This window comes from Coptis chinensis, unplaced genomic scaffold (genome assembly GCF_015680905.1).
Source record: "Coptis chinensis isolate HL-2020 unplaced genomic scaffold, ASM1568090v1 utg10707_pilon_pilon, whole genome shotgun sequence".
NCBI classification, from domain to species: domain Eukaryota; kingdom Viridiplantae; phylum Streptophyta; class Magnoliopsida; order Ranunculales; family Ranunculaceae; genus Coptis; species Coptis chinensis.
This window is the reverse complement of record NW_028238096.1, coordinates 162,166-179,198: the sequence shown is the minus strand read 5'-3', so window position 1 is coordinate 179,198 and position 17,033 is coordinate 162,166. Positions and strand designations below refer to the sequence as shown.

At 33.6% G+C, this 17,033-nt stretch overlaps 1 protein-coding gene across 3 annotated transcripts; it reads left to right on the top strand.

Moving 5' to 3' along the window:
• Positions 1-3,830: 3,830 nt before the first annotated feature.
• LOC147474223 (uncharacterized) lies at positions 3,831-16,640 on the top strand. 3 transcript variants are annotated; one of them, XM_086586492.1, is made up of 9 exons: positions 3,834-4,187; positions 4,302-4,363; positions 4,483-4,542; positions 4,702-4,779; positions 10,032-10,161; positions 10,327-10,379; positions 13,193-13,363; positions 15,592-15,689; positions 16,040-16,640. In XM_086586492.1, exons 1-9 carry the CDS (start codon positions 3,893-3,895, stop codon positions 16,086-16,088), a joined length of 996 nt encoding a protein of 331 aa, XP_086442618.1. In that variant the 5' UTR covers positions 3,834-3,892; the 3' UTR covers positions 16,089-16,640. The 3 variants fall into 3 exon arrangements, with proteins under 3 accessions (XP_086442620.1, XP_086442619.1, XP_086442618.1); XM_086586493.1 differs by lacking the exon at positions 15,592-15,689 and having other exon boundaries at positions 3,833-4,187; positions 16,040-16,193; XM_086586494.1 differs by lacking the exons at positions 10,032-10,161; positions 10,327-10,379 and having other exon boundaries at positions 3,831-4,187.
• The last annotated feature ends 393 nt before the right edge of the window (positions 16,641-17,033 follow it).

The window sequence follows — 17,033 nt, the reverse complement described above, 5'->3', positions numbered from 1 at the left end:
CCCCATAATTACTTTATTTAATAACACATCTATCAAATTAGTTTGGGGGTGTACCCTACTAGAAAATTTTCTATAAACAATTAAAATCCTTTTCATTTTGATTCCAATACCTATTTCGAATAAATTCCCGGTAAAAGTTCTCACTCTGTTTAATTAAAACCCCCTCCATCTATAATCTTACAGTGACTGAAACGATCATCCACTCTATATTTTTAGCACAGATAAATTATTCAAAAACGTTTGAAACTTTATTTTAGTCAAATCACATTAACACCATAATAAATCTAAACTCTATACCAAATACACCACCCCTTTTCTCTATCCTTGTCATTCACCCACTATTTCTCCCAATTCGCAAAGGTTGAATTCCCTCTATATCTCAATCCTCCAACTCTCACAATTCTAAATTCTCTCCCTCACCTTTCCTTCTCCACCTAACTTTCAAATACAAAAAACGGCTTATAAACAAAAAAAAAAAAACTTAAAAAACAACATATAAAAAGTGAATATCTCCCAAACTAGTACCGAGATTTTTTAAAGATTAACCTTACGCCTAAGCCCAAGGTGGTTATGTTGGGGAGGCATTGGTGTTAGTGTATCCATGGGTGGTGGCAGTGATACAGGTAACAAAGTCACTCTAAAGACAACATTGTATGGGTTTCCGTTAATAACCATTGTCGCACACTCACGCCCTACGAACTTTAGACATAGATAAAGGTGGAATTTAAGCCTAGCTATTCGAACTCGTTCATTTAATAAATTAGCCAAGTTTGAGTTCAGTCTATATTATATATAGTTCGTGTAACAAACGAGCTTGATGAAGTTTGGCTCGATAAGCTCAAATAGCATCACCGTATGTATAAAATAATCGAGCTATTCGGGTTTGGCTAGCTAAAAACTTCGTTCGAACTCGTTCATATATTATATGAGCCAAACTTGAACTTCAAAGCTTGCTTAATAAACAACCCGAGCTTGAGCATAGTGAAACTAGCTCGAATTCCACCTTACATATAGGCACAAAAAATCATTCTCTAAATAGCCCAGTAGTACCATACTCATACACTCTCTTATTGTGCAGTTAACATGACCATATATTTTATTTAATTCATTAATTCATTGTTATTATTATTATTATTATCCAAATATTAAAATAAAAAACAGAGTTAATTTGAGATACCCATTACCCACCATTTTGAAAGTGTTTTTTGGAGATACAAAAATACAAAAATACAAAAATGGGTTTAACACATTAAACCCATTGAAGAAGCTCGTGATTGTATTTTTAATCAAATCAAATCCAAGGTCTGAACCGTGTGCAATTAGACTCTGTTAAAGCCATTAGAACCCAGTAAATAAGGTGTTATTAGTGGGGTCACTACTTTCATTCGGTCAAAGTGTCAAACTCCATAACCAGTTTAATGGCGTTAATTGTCTAAACTTTAAAGATATTAAAGCAAGAAAAACAGTGGGTGTTTGGATCTAATTTTTCCAAAAAGTATTTTTCTGTTTTTAAATAAACATATTTTGTTGAGATTTTTTCTTAAAAGCTATTTTATCAAACTAATAAATTTCGTGATATTTCTCAAAATATCTTAGCATATCTCAGCATTTTTCACTAATGGGTAATTCATATGGCTTTTGGAGTTGGATGAGAAAACGAGAAGAAAAAATTGTTTTTTATTAAGCTGAAAAACAAGTTTTTACTATTTATCATAAAACATGTTTTTTAGATGAAAAACTATTTTATACAAAAATATAGATAAAGACCAAACATGTTTATTTTTTCAAAAAATATTTTTTCACTAATAAATTTTTATTGACAATAAATAAATAGGATCCAAATAAATTAAACACCGCCTTACTCTTTGGGTTCATTCTTTGCGCATAATTATATTCATCGAAGTTTCGATTTAAACTCATAATCAAGCCCAAATCTTTACATGAGGCTTATGGCAGCAATTTTGATAATTCTTTTCACTTCAATCTCCTAATTTTAATCTAATGCTGACCAATTAGGAGTTGTGTTCATCAACGACAGAGGAAAATCAATGCTTGGGATTTCTTTGGTTGGTTAGACCTCTTTTCATGATTTGTCTTATCGAATTGAATGAATTTTCATTGTCTTTATTTATATGATCTATGAATATATTGAGATGTTTTAATAGTGTCTTCAATGTTGAAATTTGTGGGCTTGCACAAGCTCCTTAACAATGCCAATATTAATGGTGATGATGAGATGAAGAAGACGAACGGTTGGGTTCTCAATTTTTTTAACAAGTTTTACAAGTAATTAAGACAGGTTTTCTTTTAAGCGACAAATTCTATTATCCTAAATACAAACTTGTTAGAACCAGCTGTCATTACATTACTATCAATAACTTTATGCAACCTCTTAAATAACTCAACAGACTATTGTACCAAGAAATCGAAAGTGTCGAAACTGAATAGAATGAAACAATGCTGATTAGTCTTACAAGTATATATCCTCATGTTTTTCGATCTTCTCTATCGCTGCTTCTCCCACCTTAAAAACTCCATTCCCGAGCCCTACCAATGAACATGCTTCAGTTACATCAACACACACATATTTTCTCTCAGACCAACTGTAAATCAATACATCTACAGGTCGGAACGTCGATTTACCCTCATTCGGATTAGTGAGAAAATTTATATGAACCTTTTTATTTATGTCAATATTTGAAACCTGAAAAATGTCCACAATGTGTTGTATGGTCCCCGAAAAGCATTCAATCAACTCATTTTGCAAACGGGATATAAACTACTATCGAGTACAAATGAATAATGAGGCGGTGCAGGAAAATATAACGATACTCCACCGGTGACATACACTATCCAAGTTTCATTAGAATATCAAGTATAAAATTCTTTGTGTGTCCAAACTGCAAACATCCAATGACTGTTTTTTGACAAGCATATAGCTCAAACTTCCTTTCAAAACCAACAACAATTTTACCGTAGAATGCTTCCGCCAAATTTTTTTATGGTTTTAAGGGAACGACAGTAACATTTATAGTCAAATAATTAATTAGGTCAAAATCGGGTAAATAAATACTCAGTGCACTACTAACAACATAAAAAATCTCATCCAAAGGCACTTGGGCACAACTCCTAAGAATATAGTTCTGAAGCTTAGAAGTCTGCTAACGAAATGCTACAAAAATAAAAGTAGAAACATCAGTGACACAATAAATACCTAAATGTCACAGCAAAATAAAATGTTTTATTAGTTATGTGTTTTTTGGAGATTTTATTAAATATAAAGTTGAGGTGACTTAAGTCGTTGATTATGAAATTTATAACTAATGAAAATATGTTATATGTCCACATCATAGTACAAAATATCAAGATATGGGTGTTTGTCGATACTTAATTTATTGATATGTATCGTGGATATATCCCTCTCTCTGGAAATATTTTACATGTTTGATATGCAAATATCACAGATATTTATTGATATATAACGATATATAATTTATATTTATTTAAAATATAATAGTAAATATTAAATAAAATTGTTATCTAAACAAAATATCGCAAAATATCACAATATATCTGAAAACGTCACTGATATTTATAGTTGTATATATCTCTAAATTTATTGTGATATTTATTTATCTTTTGCTGAAATCTCGATATTATATCGCTATATATATATATATTGTGATATTTTGTGCTATGGTCCACATAGTAGACTTGGCAACACGTGACCACGTAAGCAAAAAAGAAACAACAACTCAAATGAGTCAGGGGCACTCAGGTCATTACATGTTATTTAAAAAAAAAAAATAACATTTAAAAAAAAGAAAGAGCACAATTTGATATGAGGGCCTTTTTGGATAAGTGCGTGCAGCGTGCTTAGGACAGTAGATTAATGGTGGTTTTGTTGGCGTTGGCAGTATGCCAGAGCCATTTGTTGTTTGGCATGACTGCAAAACTAAAAGAAGCAGCAATCGTACGCGAACGCAAAAGGATTTGTGCTTCTTATAATCCTTCTCGTGGTCGTCGTCGACATGCTTTATCCCGGAAACCAACAGCAAAAGCGAGGGCTCTGTCGGCGGTGTCGGAAGAAGAGGAATTCCAAGTGCTTACGGCTCTGAGCACCAAATACAACGACATTGTCATTGTTGACACTCCCAAATCCAGGATTTTGCTCCTCGACTCAACTCGTAATTAATTCCATACCATTCATTTATATTACCACCTACTTGGAGAGAGAGAGGCTATGCTTGTTTTGGCTTTTGATTGCCGATCACTGGTATTAACTCTTTTTCTTCCCCCAGATAATGTGCACAGCATCTATAACAAGGGGGAGGGAGTATTGAAGTGGACAGGTTCCTACTGGGTACGTCATTGTTGTTGTTGCTCACCCAATACCATCGCGTGCTAGAAGGCCACCCCTTCACCGCAATTTACCCCTAATGCCACTATTTTTGCAGCCTTCTAAGCAAATTAATTGTGCAGGATGAGTTTGCAAGTCTGCCAGCTATTGTTCCACAAGGTCCCATTGCAATTCTAGGTTTGGTAATCCACTTCATCTTGGACCATTTTGTCTATTTGTTTCTTTTAAAGTTATCTTGGACTCTTCCATTCCTGTAAATGCATTTATTTCCCCTTTTGCCTTGCAAGGATTGGACTTTAAAGCAAATCATGTCAGCTATTATTTGTTTTTCTAATTGATAGGGTGGTGGAACTTCTGCCCGTCTGATGCTTGATCTATGGCCTTCACTAAAGCTCAAAAGCTGGGAAATCGATGAGATTGTAAGAGATGCATCTAAGCATACTCAACTGTATTTTTTTTCCTTTTTGTTTTTATTGAAAGTTGAATTGGTAAATATTAACCAGTTTATATATAAGACTAGGGCTGTCAATGGGTTTCGATAACCCGAACCGATCCGAACCAAACCGATAAAAAATGGTTTGGGTTTTGATAATTTAGTTTGCCCTCTACCGACCCGAAACCGAACCGATAAGATATTGGTTTGGTTTTGGGTTTGCCCTCCACCGAACCGATAAGAGAGCATTTTAATAATATTTATGATTAATTTTGTATATGTTTATAAATTGTGTGGTTAAGATTAATTAATTTAATTTAAAGTTTAATTAATTAGTTTTTGGGTCGGGTCGGTTCGGATTCGGTTTGCAATATATCTTATCGGTTCAGTTCGGTTTCGGATTAAACGTAATATTATCGGTTCGGTTCGGTTTCGGGTTTTTAATTTTCTTATCGGTTCGGATTCGGATTTTCCAAAACCCGATCCAAACCGATCCATTGATAGCCCTATATAAGAATATTCATTTATTCAAGTAATACGTGCATTAGTAGCACAATCTTGACTGGATGGGTCGAATTTTGACTTTGGATATCACGAAATAGTTGAATTGTTTCTTAAACAATTAAATCTTATCAAGATAAGTTAGTGGATAGAAGTAACAAAAACATTTGCAATGCAAATATTTCCTAAATTGTCGTTTGATAAAAGTGAACTGTATTAGGTTAAATCTTATGTATATCATTTTATCTGGCCTTTTTTTTTCCTTCTCTTATTATTGACAAAAAATTAAGGTTTCAAAAGCTTTTTGGATAAAAGTCAAATGAGAAACTCTAGATTAAGAGTGAAAACTTCAAAAACTGTACATAGTTTAAGGTTTCAATTTTAGATACCTTATGCAACTTACCAGGATCAGACTTCATGTCATTGTTACCGTAAATCTTGGGTCGTTTCTATCTGAGGGTATAAGAATGGGTACAGTGGTACTGTTGCTAGGGTGGAACGCAGTACGGAGGGGTAGGCTTAATCGGTACGGTATTTGGAGTCGTAATTTGCTATAGTAGGTTTTTATGAGAATTAAATGCTGATTTTTTGTAGATATGATCTCCCCACTATGGAGAACATGCTCACAAAAATTAAGCTTATTCAAAGAAGTCTAACATTAGAACATACTCACAAAACTTTTAGACCGTTAGATGAAAAGTTAAAAAATTAACACTAATTTTTACGTGGTTAGACATATCTAAATATTATGATTTTTTGTGAGGATGATCTTCATGCTGGGGAGATCATCTCCACAAAAAACTAGGCCTTAATTCATTTGTATGTCAAAAATGTAGCTATAATATGCGTATAATGAATGTGCCTCTATCCCTCCTATATATATATACTAGGTAATGCCCGTGCCTTTGACACGGATTGTTTTTGAATTTCTTGATTTGCATTGATTTTTTTAATATTATTTATTTATTTATTATTATTTTTTCTTGTTTAGATTCACTAATATTTTCTCCTAGCCACAGTTTTAACAAACATCATCTCTACGTTCGTCTCTTATTTAAATAATAATTATTGATTCATTATTTTATGATTTTGGTACAATTTTTTGTCTTGAACATATATATTTTAATTCATGTATTTTTCATAATTTCAAGAAATAAAACAAAAACAAAAAGTACTTGTGAAAAATTCATCCGACCGAAACAATTTTGACTAATATGATACATTAAACGTGCTTGTCCACAAACTTTATACATCACACATGTTTTGGCAATATGTATCCCTAGCATGTATATACACCCTCCTAATGATTTAGTTTCCGATATTAAAAAATAAAATAAAATAAAATAAACTACAAAAAATAATAATAATAAATAAATAAATATATATATATGATTACAAAATATGAATATGATATACGCTCCAGCTAGCCATGAAGGCACAAATTATGTTGTCGTCTTTTATCTTTGGTGCTATCTCTACACGTCTATGAACACCATGTCGCAAAGAATTTTGGCAAAACCTTTTTTGTGTTTGTTACTTTGGGATATTGAAGCAACACAACCACTGTTGACATTGAAAATGTAAACAAAAAATCTATGCAAATTACAAATATACCAAAGTTACCGGGCAAGGTGTAATTGAACTATACTATACAATTGAGAATATTCAATCGCAATGCTTAACTACACTTTGAGCAATCCTTTGCACATTGTAAGGTATATCAACAAATGTTAATTTGCTCTTTGTTCAACTCATGATCAAGATTTTTGACTCATCTCTTACTTCAACAGAACGGTAAAGTATAAGACATGAAATAGAAAATAGAAAAAGATTTGTGTCAAATTAACTCTACAAAAATTATTTTGAACATACTTCTTGAATTTGAACATGAAATTTTGTAGTTCAAAAGAAACTTAATTAATATATATATATAAAGCGGTGACTACATGCCTTGGAGGTGCGTACTTTTCCTAAATTTCCTAAATTGATTTCATTTTATGGTTTTGAATTGTTTTTTGTTTATTTCATTTTCGTTAACTCATAGTTTTTCTATAATTCCAACTGTTCATCGAGACGATGTAAACCAACTATCCATTTTAAAGTGTTGCATAATGGTTTTGTCGTCCTCATATTTTAACGTCTCGCATGTTATTGACTGAGATTGAAATCCAACTATTTTAGAGTATGTCTCATCCTATATTTTAACCAGTTAACTCTGTAGTAATATCCAATTCATACTTGTCATAACTTTCCGATCAGTTTTTAAATTCTTGTAAGATATCAATTAAGAAATTAAAATACCCATGAAAAAGCCTCATTGAACTGTTGATCATCTCTATAAGAACTTCTCAATAAACTTGTTATTTTTTATTTTGATTTTTTCGTAGACTTGTCTTTTAATAAATTGCTTTTGGAAAAATTGTAGAAATCTTAAATAATTTGCTAATTTTATTTTAGTATTTTAGATAGTCTAAATCTTTGGCATATAGTGTAATACCCCGGCCCGTGTGGGAATATACTGCATCGCCTAGCCCGTGAAGCGAGGTTGAAACAGGTACTTGGAAAGGTGCATAGCCCGTGGGGCAAGGATCGCCTCATGTATGAATTCTAGCATTTATGAAGTTGTTTGATATCTGAGACATAAGTAATTCATCCGCCAAATCCCAACATAGAGATTTTTTTTTTCCGGATTTATGGATTCATGGAAACTATGTAGTGAAGTTTGCTCATGTAGGAGTAGTCATAGGATGGGTGGCCTCCTGAAAACTTGTTGTCGGTGTCAAAAAACCTCACACTGTGGTGACTATGTGGGAACAATCGATGTGTAGGATTTTTGATTCCTTAAATATCAACTTTGATAATAATAAAAAAAAATGAAAATTTTGATTGAACTCGAAGTTCTTTATTTTAATTTTGAAATATTGCTAAAAGCATTAATTAATTTGATATTATTGGAAAATTATTTTTTTAATTACCTAATTAAACCATTATTTATTGATTTGCAAAATTAATAAAAAAAAATTAACTATTATTATTTATTGATTTAATAAATTAATGAAAAGTTTTAATTACCAATTAAACCATTATTTATTGATTTGCTTAATTAATAACAAATTTTAACTATCATTATTTATTGATTTAATAAATAGAAGTCTTAATTACTATTATTTGATTTGGTAAATTAATGGAAAGTCTTAATTACCATCAAACTCCAACACGTGGCGGAACGGCGGCCCTCGATTTATACCCGCTCATATTGAATCCCAGCCGTAGGTCATAAAACTTCCCTCCCTTGTTATATTAGATATATAGTAATTCTCTAAAAAGTAGCTACTTAAGTTAACTTAAAATAAATACATAAGTAAAATTTCACCTAGAAAATGAATTCAAACTTAATTTTTTGTGGATATGATATATTCAACATTAAGATCATCTCCACAAAATTTTAGGTCATTTGGAAACCTCTAACATTGGCAAAAAATGATTGCAAAAACTCAATATTTATGGACTGTTAGATTTCTTTTTTAAAAATGAAAATAATTTTTATCTATGTTAGAGATTTCCAAATGAGTTGAAATTTTGTGGAGATGATCTTAATGTTGAATATATCATATCCATAAAACATTAAGTTTGAATTCATTTTCTAGGTGAAGTTTTACTTACGTACTTATTTTAAGTTAACTTAAGTAGCTACTTTTTAGAGAACGACTATATATATACCTCAAAGTTTGTGGGGTTAGTGTCGTATATAGATATATATACCCATGTGACTGTGTCAATGTAACTTAGATTGAAAACATATTGGAACAAAAGGTCAGAACAATTAAAGCTTGAAACATTTACTTAAGCGATTAATCGTACATAGGCATAAAGAATGAAATACATCATCTAGCAGGAAGTAGATTATTACAAGAGAGAGGGAGAGAGACATAAGACTAAGTGACAAAGAAAGGTTAGTATTCCACGGTAATTCTTTCTATTCCCTGCTGCCAGTTATTTTCTTCATTCTCGCTCTTCTTCCATAACAATTGGGGACGTTAATTCGCTAAAATTAGTGTTTGGATTCGCAAAAGTACCCTAAAACGGCTAAAAGGGTACGGATGAACCGATACGGGAAACGCAAGGGGTATGTAACTATGCTTCATGTGGGTAGATGCTCTGGTGTTTGGGTACCAAGCAGGATTATGTTAGTCAGGATCATGTAAGTCATGAAGTTGACACATGGTGACTGAAGTATTTTAACACATGTCAAGATGGGTCTTTTGACATGTGTTCCTCCGCATGCGGCACATACAGTTGCAACTTGCAGGGTTTGTAGCACTGCTATTGATAATCACGGGACTTGGTCATCATGTACGAACTTTCTAATAATCGTAAACCTTCCCCTTTTGATATAGTGGAACTATTTTATTTTCTTTACCTGAGCGCTAAGACCGCTAAGGGCAAGTCTCGAAATAGACATTTGTTTCCTGGTTGTGTTTATTATGCAAGATTCTACATTATTTCTCTTCATTTTTTTTTTATTGATTTTGGTAGACTTTTTCTCTAACTCCTTGGATTCTATCCTAATAAGCTATTTTGCATCTTTAATCTTCTCAAGGATTTGCTTTTAATATTAAGAAGCTATCTTTGCAACTTTGCTTGTCAGTCTTTCACGTTTTCCTTGAACTGAATTTGCAATTGCACATCTTCCCTGATGAGTGCATCTTCATACATTATGTTGTCATGTGATGGCAGTTAATTGATAAATCAAGAGAATACCTAGGGCTGTCTGATCTAGAAAAGTGTACTCAAGATGGTGGTTTTCTTGATGTTTATGTTGGCGATGCCCTTTCTCCATCAGCTTCTACCCCAGGAGGATTCGCTGGTATGGTTTAAAGTGGTTCAGATCTAGCCATGCACAAATTTTCTTCATTATCCATTTATTTCTTTGAAGACATTACTTGTCTTGAGCACATTCTTGGAGGTATCTCGCTATCAACTTTTTGGTCACAGAAGTCGTGTTTATCTATGATTTATATTGATCATTCAGGCATTGTGGTTGATTTGTTTTCTGATGGAAAGATTTTACCGCAGTTGCAAGAGGTAAGACCGACATTATTTGAAAACCCTGTACAGTGTTAAATATTTTCAATTCTATTATTGTTCATTTCTTCATCAACTATTGCTATTATTTTTCATGACAATGGTTGGCTGGTTGCTAAGAGTGCACGAAGCATATTATAAGTACATGCATGGAATGTTGTGGAATATTTGATTGTGGTAAGATGAAACTAAAGGTCCAAAAGATTCAACTGAAATATGAAAATAACCATTATGTTTGTGTCTTTGAAGATTTGAACCTAGACATTTTAAGCCTTAGATTGAAAGAGCAATTTTCCAACTAAATAATTCTAATGTCCAGTCCTAAATTCTCTACCTGGTCGGTTTCTCATATTTTCAAACTGAACCGAACCGGTTATTAAAAAGAACAGACCGAAACTGGCCGGTTTGGTTTTGTGGTTTTCTCGGTTTCTTGCACGTCTCTAGTTAGGGGTGTACATAAAAACGGCCAAACCGACAAAACCTACCGAACTGAACCGAACCGAACCGAACTGGTCAGTTTCGGGTCGATTATGTTTATGAGTCAGTTCAGTTCAGTTAAATATATTTGAAAACTGATAGAGTCGGCTGGGTCGGCGGTTTAGTCTCTAATCCAACCCGAACCGACCCGCTATATATATATATATATATATATATATATATATATATATATAATTGATTTAATTTAAAAATATGTGACAACCGGTCAGTTAACATTGGTTAAACCGTAATCCAGACGGTTCGGTTCAGGTATCGGTTTGGCTAGAAATTAGTTCGGTTCGATTAGTATGGTTCGGTTTGGTTCCAAAAAAGTATAAACCGATAGGGTCTGTTTGGTTGTCGGTTTAAACCCAAACCCGACCTGAACCGACCTGTGCACTCCCCTACCCCTAGTGTTTCCCTTCTTAAAAATTGTCACTGCCACCACTATAAGAAAAAGTCACCTTTGTTGTATAGGCGAACTCTCCCACCTTCTCTTCCTAATCAATTTGGTGAGAATTCACAAGCGGAAAGAGAACAAATTGATGCTTGGATAGCCACTAGCTGCTATTCTCAATGTTGAGAAAAAGCATATAGAGAACCTGTATGGGAAGTTCCTCCGCTAGATTACTATGGACGCGAGATACACCGCAAGGCATACCATGCTAACCGTCAACAACATGCCAGTGGACTGCCTAATGTTTTGGGCTTGAAACCAGACATGAAGAAGCAACATAAAGTTATTTTTACTGATTTCCAGCAGGTGTTTGAGCCTACTTTATCTCCTCAGTCTATGTACAAGAAACAGGGAATCAAAAAGAGGTAGAAACCCATCTCCATGATGCCCCACACCAAGCAGTTGTTGGACCTATTGCAGAAGAGGTTGCCGCAAGTTGTTCCATCAATGAACTCCATATACAGGTTGTAGCAGATGAGGAAAACACTATTGATCATCAATTTCCAATCCAGGCTGATGTTTGTACATAAAAAGAGAAACAAGAAGATGACACAAAGAAAGAGGTGACTGATATGAAATTGTTGATGCACCCAATCCATGTGCTCACCTGGTTGTTACTTATGAAGTTCAAGCGTCCAAGTTTCAAAACTCCTTTTCTTCTGAAAAGTTAAAGGACAATTTACAAGGAATTCAGATTGGATTGTTGAGAATCGTAACAAATCGTAACAAAGGTGAAGTTGCTTTGATGTCAAGAGAACTCAGTTTAAGTAATACAATGTTGGTACAAGACACATATTTGGTCCTTTCAAATTCCATTGTGAGAAGTGATTTTCTGCTTGGACGAATACATCCCTTTCGTGCAGATTTCGTAAGTTATGGTATTCAACTCGTTGGAAATTTCAGCATGGAGCAATGATAGTATTATGGCACTTGAGTCTTTTGTGAGCCAATACAAAGCTAAAATTTGAGATCAATTCCTTTGAACCGCTGGAGGGTGATGGTAAAGTACAAAAGTTTTGTTGAATTTATGGTATACATGCAACCAAACTCGAGGACGAAGTTTTCGTCAAGCCGGGGAGTATGATGCATGAGCAAGGAGTCCATGGAAGAATATTTAGTTATTTCTAATTATATTATTAGTAGTCATATAAGTTAAGTAGAGTTTCCTATTTATTTTAAATCTAGGTTATTTAGTAAAGTTTCTATTTTGGTTTCTAAATAGAATTAGGAACAATGATTATTATATAAATGCATTTAGGCCTTCATTGTTAGTTGGTTATTATTGAATATTTATTCAAAAAGAATTGTTTTTCATGATTAAAGATTTAAACCATAGATTTAGGTGCGTGATTTATTAAATCTTATTGATGTTTATCAATTGTTGTAGCTTCTGCCAAGTCGCCAACAAGATACATCAACTTCCTTGGTCAAAGTATCATTAACCAATCCTATCTCATGTTTTGCTTGAACTTGAATCCTTTGGGCCACTGGCCAGGTTTTGTTTCTACGTTTTATTTTACCAATTCCTTGTGAGGAGTATTTGTTGTGTGCAATGTTCAGGTTGGATTTGGTTAGTTATCTTATAACAATATTTATGTTTTCAATAAATACGTAAAAGATTTAAGTGTCAGGTTTTGCATGGGCATGATCGGTGATACTTGATGGGAAAATTTTGATGAGCAAGTCTTACAACAGGTTCATGGGTTCACCATGTCCAGTGACAATCAATACCACATAGAACAAATTAAATGTGTTTGGTCTTGCTTACTTCATAGCCTTTTATTCTCTTTGATATTGGTCGTTATGCATCTATTGATTGTATTCATTTATGAAGTTTTTCAAATTATCCTCTTTGTGTGTTTCTTCATGGTGTATGCAGGTTACGACATGGTTGGAATTAAGTAATAAGTTGATGAGTCATGGTCGTATAATGGTAAATTGTGGTGGGGCTCATGCTAAGACAGTTGAGTCTTGGGACGGAATAACCCATAAGAACTCGTGGGATCAGAACTCAACTATCAGGGCACTATGCAGCGTATTTGCTGGAAACGTATGTTGCTGCTTTTCAGTGTTTTCTATTTGTCCAAATATTACTCCTTTAAAGCCTCTAACGAAACTAAACCTCAAAACTATCTTTCAATAAAGTTATTATCAATGATATAGGTAAAGGGTAAAGTTAAACTAAGCCTTTAATGATACACCACTTGATTATTTGAAAACTAGAATATGCGCACTTACTTTTTCATGTAGAACTCGAAATCCCAATGCCATTCTCTCTAGGACTAAACACACTTTAAACTTGGTAAAAATCTTAATTTTCAGCAAACTACAATTCTGACGCGCTATCTTCCGGAGACCACAACTCTTTCCACAGGTGTCCAAACACTACAAGGCTTTTTGCGTTGAAAAGAAGACTCTTAGAACTTACTCTTTTATGTTTTATAAAAATTCTAATTCTTACTCTAACTATATTAAAATTGAACTTGAACAGACATCATAACTGTCTCCACAGAACTTGGAATGTAACGAGGCCAATTTGGTTGGAAAGAAGACTCAGAAATCTCACTTTTTCATGTTTTGTCAAGAGTTTGAATCTGACCCTAACTGTGTGAAATTATGGTTTCAAAACAGACACAGATCTAGATTTTTCAGAAGACAGATTTCTGACAGTATCTTATCGACTGCCAAACTTTTCACACTTACGATAAAATGAAGAAAGACTTCTTGTTCTATAAATTATGCTCAAGTTAGGAACATAGTTTTTTATGTTTTAACAAGGTCCAAAATAAGACTCGAGCAACACACAAGATTAGCTCAAAGTTTGGGAAAAATCAAGTATGAACATAAGCAATAGTCATGCAAATCACCAATAGCTATAACCGAACCCTTAATGAAAAATAATCCAAACTTTGACATATACCTAAAGATTTCACTTTAATAAATAACTATATGTTTCTAACTATCATATAAAATAGCCCTCAAATCATACACATCGAAACTAAAACTTTGTGCCAGTAGCTATAGCCTATGACTGAACCTTTAAAATCTAAACTCTAATATATTGCAGTACTTCAAAGCAAATAAAAGCACGCACACAAGAAAAAATCCATATCTAGCAAAAGTGAACCTTGGCGTCTGTACATTACAATGTTCATGTCTATGAGCAGTTCAATAAGTTTTCATCCCTTAGTTTCAAATAAATAAATCAAATACTTAATTAGTAGAAAGCAATTGATAATCCATTAAAATTTAAGAAGAATTAAAATATAGACTACTCACTTTGTGTTAACCTAATCGATAGATTACGAAAGCATAAAATATAAAACGAAAGTCGACCATCAGCGTGTTAAGTGATTGTCTTCTTCCTTTGTCATTTTCTTTTTACTCTCAAGCAGTAGAGCTCTATATCTCTCCATGTTTTTCCTTTGTACATTTTTTTTTTTTTTTTTTTTTTGATATATCTAAACCCCAGAAAACAGGCAAGAGGGTTTAACCGAACCCCTCTCTCTCTCCCCACGTTTTCTATTTCTAATATATCCTTATCTATATATTATTATTATCTAGTTTTAAAAAAAGAAATAAAAGAAAAAATGGGGTGTTATAGTAAATTTGGCTAGGGTTTTGTTACATTTTTGTGGTTCGTTAATTTTCCAATTCAATCCCCTAATTAAGGGACATATTTAGATTGTTTGGCAACAAGAAAACATTTAGTTGCGGATAAATTGAAGAAAATTAATGGAGGGGTGGTGTGGAGGATCCGCTTAGAAAGGGCCTTAATGACTAATTCAGAGAGCTTTGAGACTTTCTTAGCATCCATTTGCACATGGAAAGTGCATTTGAGGAGGTATGGAGGTGAATTTGAGATACCAGATTTGGGATGAGGATGGGAGTTTCATGGTAAAAGTCCTTTTACAAAAATCATAGCCAGAAAATTTTCAATTTGGGAAAGTTTGAGAGATTAATTGTAATATCCCATTTAGAAGGATTTGGAGGAATTCTATTCCCTTCAAAGTTGGTTGTTTAGTTGGGTTGCTTATTTGGTTTTTAATCATTGGATAGCTCTCCATGCTTTATCCTTTTGGCAATGTTCAATTCTTGTTCACATGTCATCCGAAATTCAATTAACATTAGGAAGTACTATTATGACAAGCTTATGAAACTTTCAAATCAGTTGTCGTTCCAGAGTGTTTTGCTACTGTACTGTGATATCTATTGAACTTCACTACTTGCTTTCCAGCTCAGAAAACAGTTAATGCTTAGATATCTTGTTAAGTGCAGTTATGCTGGAAGAAAATGGAAGGCGACGGTGAAAACTATCTTGCACTTACGGGACCCTTTCCTGACTTGGATGTGTGGTCAGCTCTTGTTCCTGAACAGTTAAGCTTGAACGTCAAAGAATGGAGACAGTGTCATTTTTCATAATGAGAAATTATCACACTGAGCCTAGTTTTTTTATGTAGAGCATGGATTGAAATTAGTATATAGCTTGTTTTATTAAATTAGTAATATGTTAATCACGGGTTTCCTATTTTATGGGGGTTATCTCAAAAGGGGGTATACTTTTGGGGGTTAAAAGAACCCTATTCTTTTTGTGAAGTTAAATAGGTTTTCTTACCATGGATACATCTGATAATCTCTTGCAAGTTAGTTATCAAGTAGATTTTTGCAACCACGAGTTTTTGCATTCAGAATGTCCCCTGATTTTACGTTGCTAGAATGTTTGCAGTATGTCAAAGCTGATGATGAAGAAAAATGTCCGAGGGGAGCAACAATAGAAGCTGAATCAGGGAAAGGAATTGCAACCCTCGTTCTCTTGTAGAAATGAGACAGGAGGATAAACCTTGAGTAATGAGGTGTTACCAGCGCATACTTCATTGGAATTATTATCTACATTATCTAACTTAGAGTGTTAGAGACTTAGACCAGACTAAATTAATGGATTAGGAGAATTCATCCAGGGACCCCTGCTAGCAGAATGGGGGAGACTGCTGAAGATACGTTGGATCTACTTCTGGGACCCCTGCTAAAAAAGCCTCAGATTGAACTGACAAAACATGAAGCTATTTTAGACATGATTCTCTTGGACAACGGGTTGCAAGAACGAACTCAAAAGGAGGAGTTAGGGACCCAGGTGTTCCATTAATGAAGAAGAAGAGCAGTCTTAGATATCATAAAACAATGCTGCCACTCAAATTACACCACAAATGCTTTTTGAAGAGCCTACTTTTTCGTGGATGATAATTTTGTTCCTCCTTTCATTATACAAAACTTCATTGTTTTTAGTTTGACTTAGAGTATTCCCAATGTAAATCAGTGTTTTTCACCTCCATGTAGGCTTAATTTCCCCTTTTTACTACCGTTTTGGTGAAAAATAAGGTGAGGGTGCCCAATGCAGAAGTGACTTTGAATCTCGGAAAAACGCGCCGGACGGAATGCAATATCTCGTTTGAAGTTAAAAAAAAAATCGAAAAAACACACATTCCGTTTAGAAAAAAAAACCAAAAAAATTAAAAAAAAACACACGAAACGGAATAAAATATTTCGTCGGAAGCTCACAACTCAGTGAAAATCTCAGTAGCAAGTGTTATCCTCGTTATGACTTAGTTATAAGTCACCAACTTTGTCACCCTTGAATTGAGCAAGGGTTTTTTGGTATTCAAAGTGAAAACTCTCAATTTCTTCTCATAGTGACTTGCATTGGAAATGCTCTTGTAAAAGCC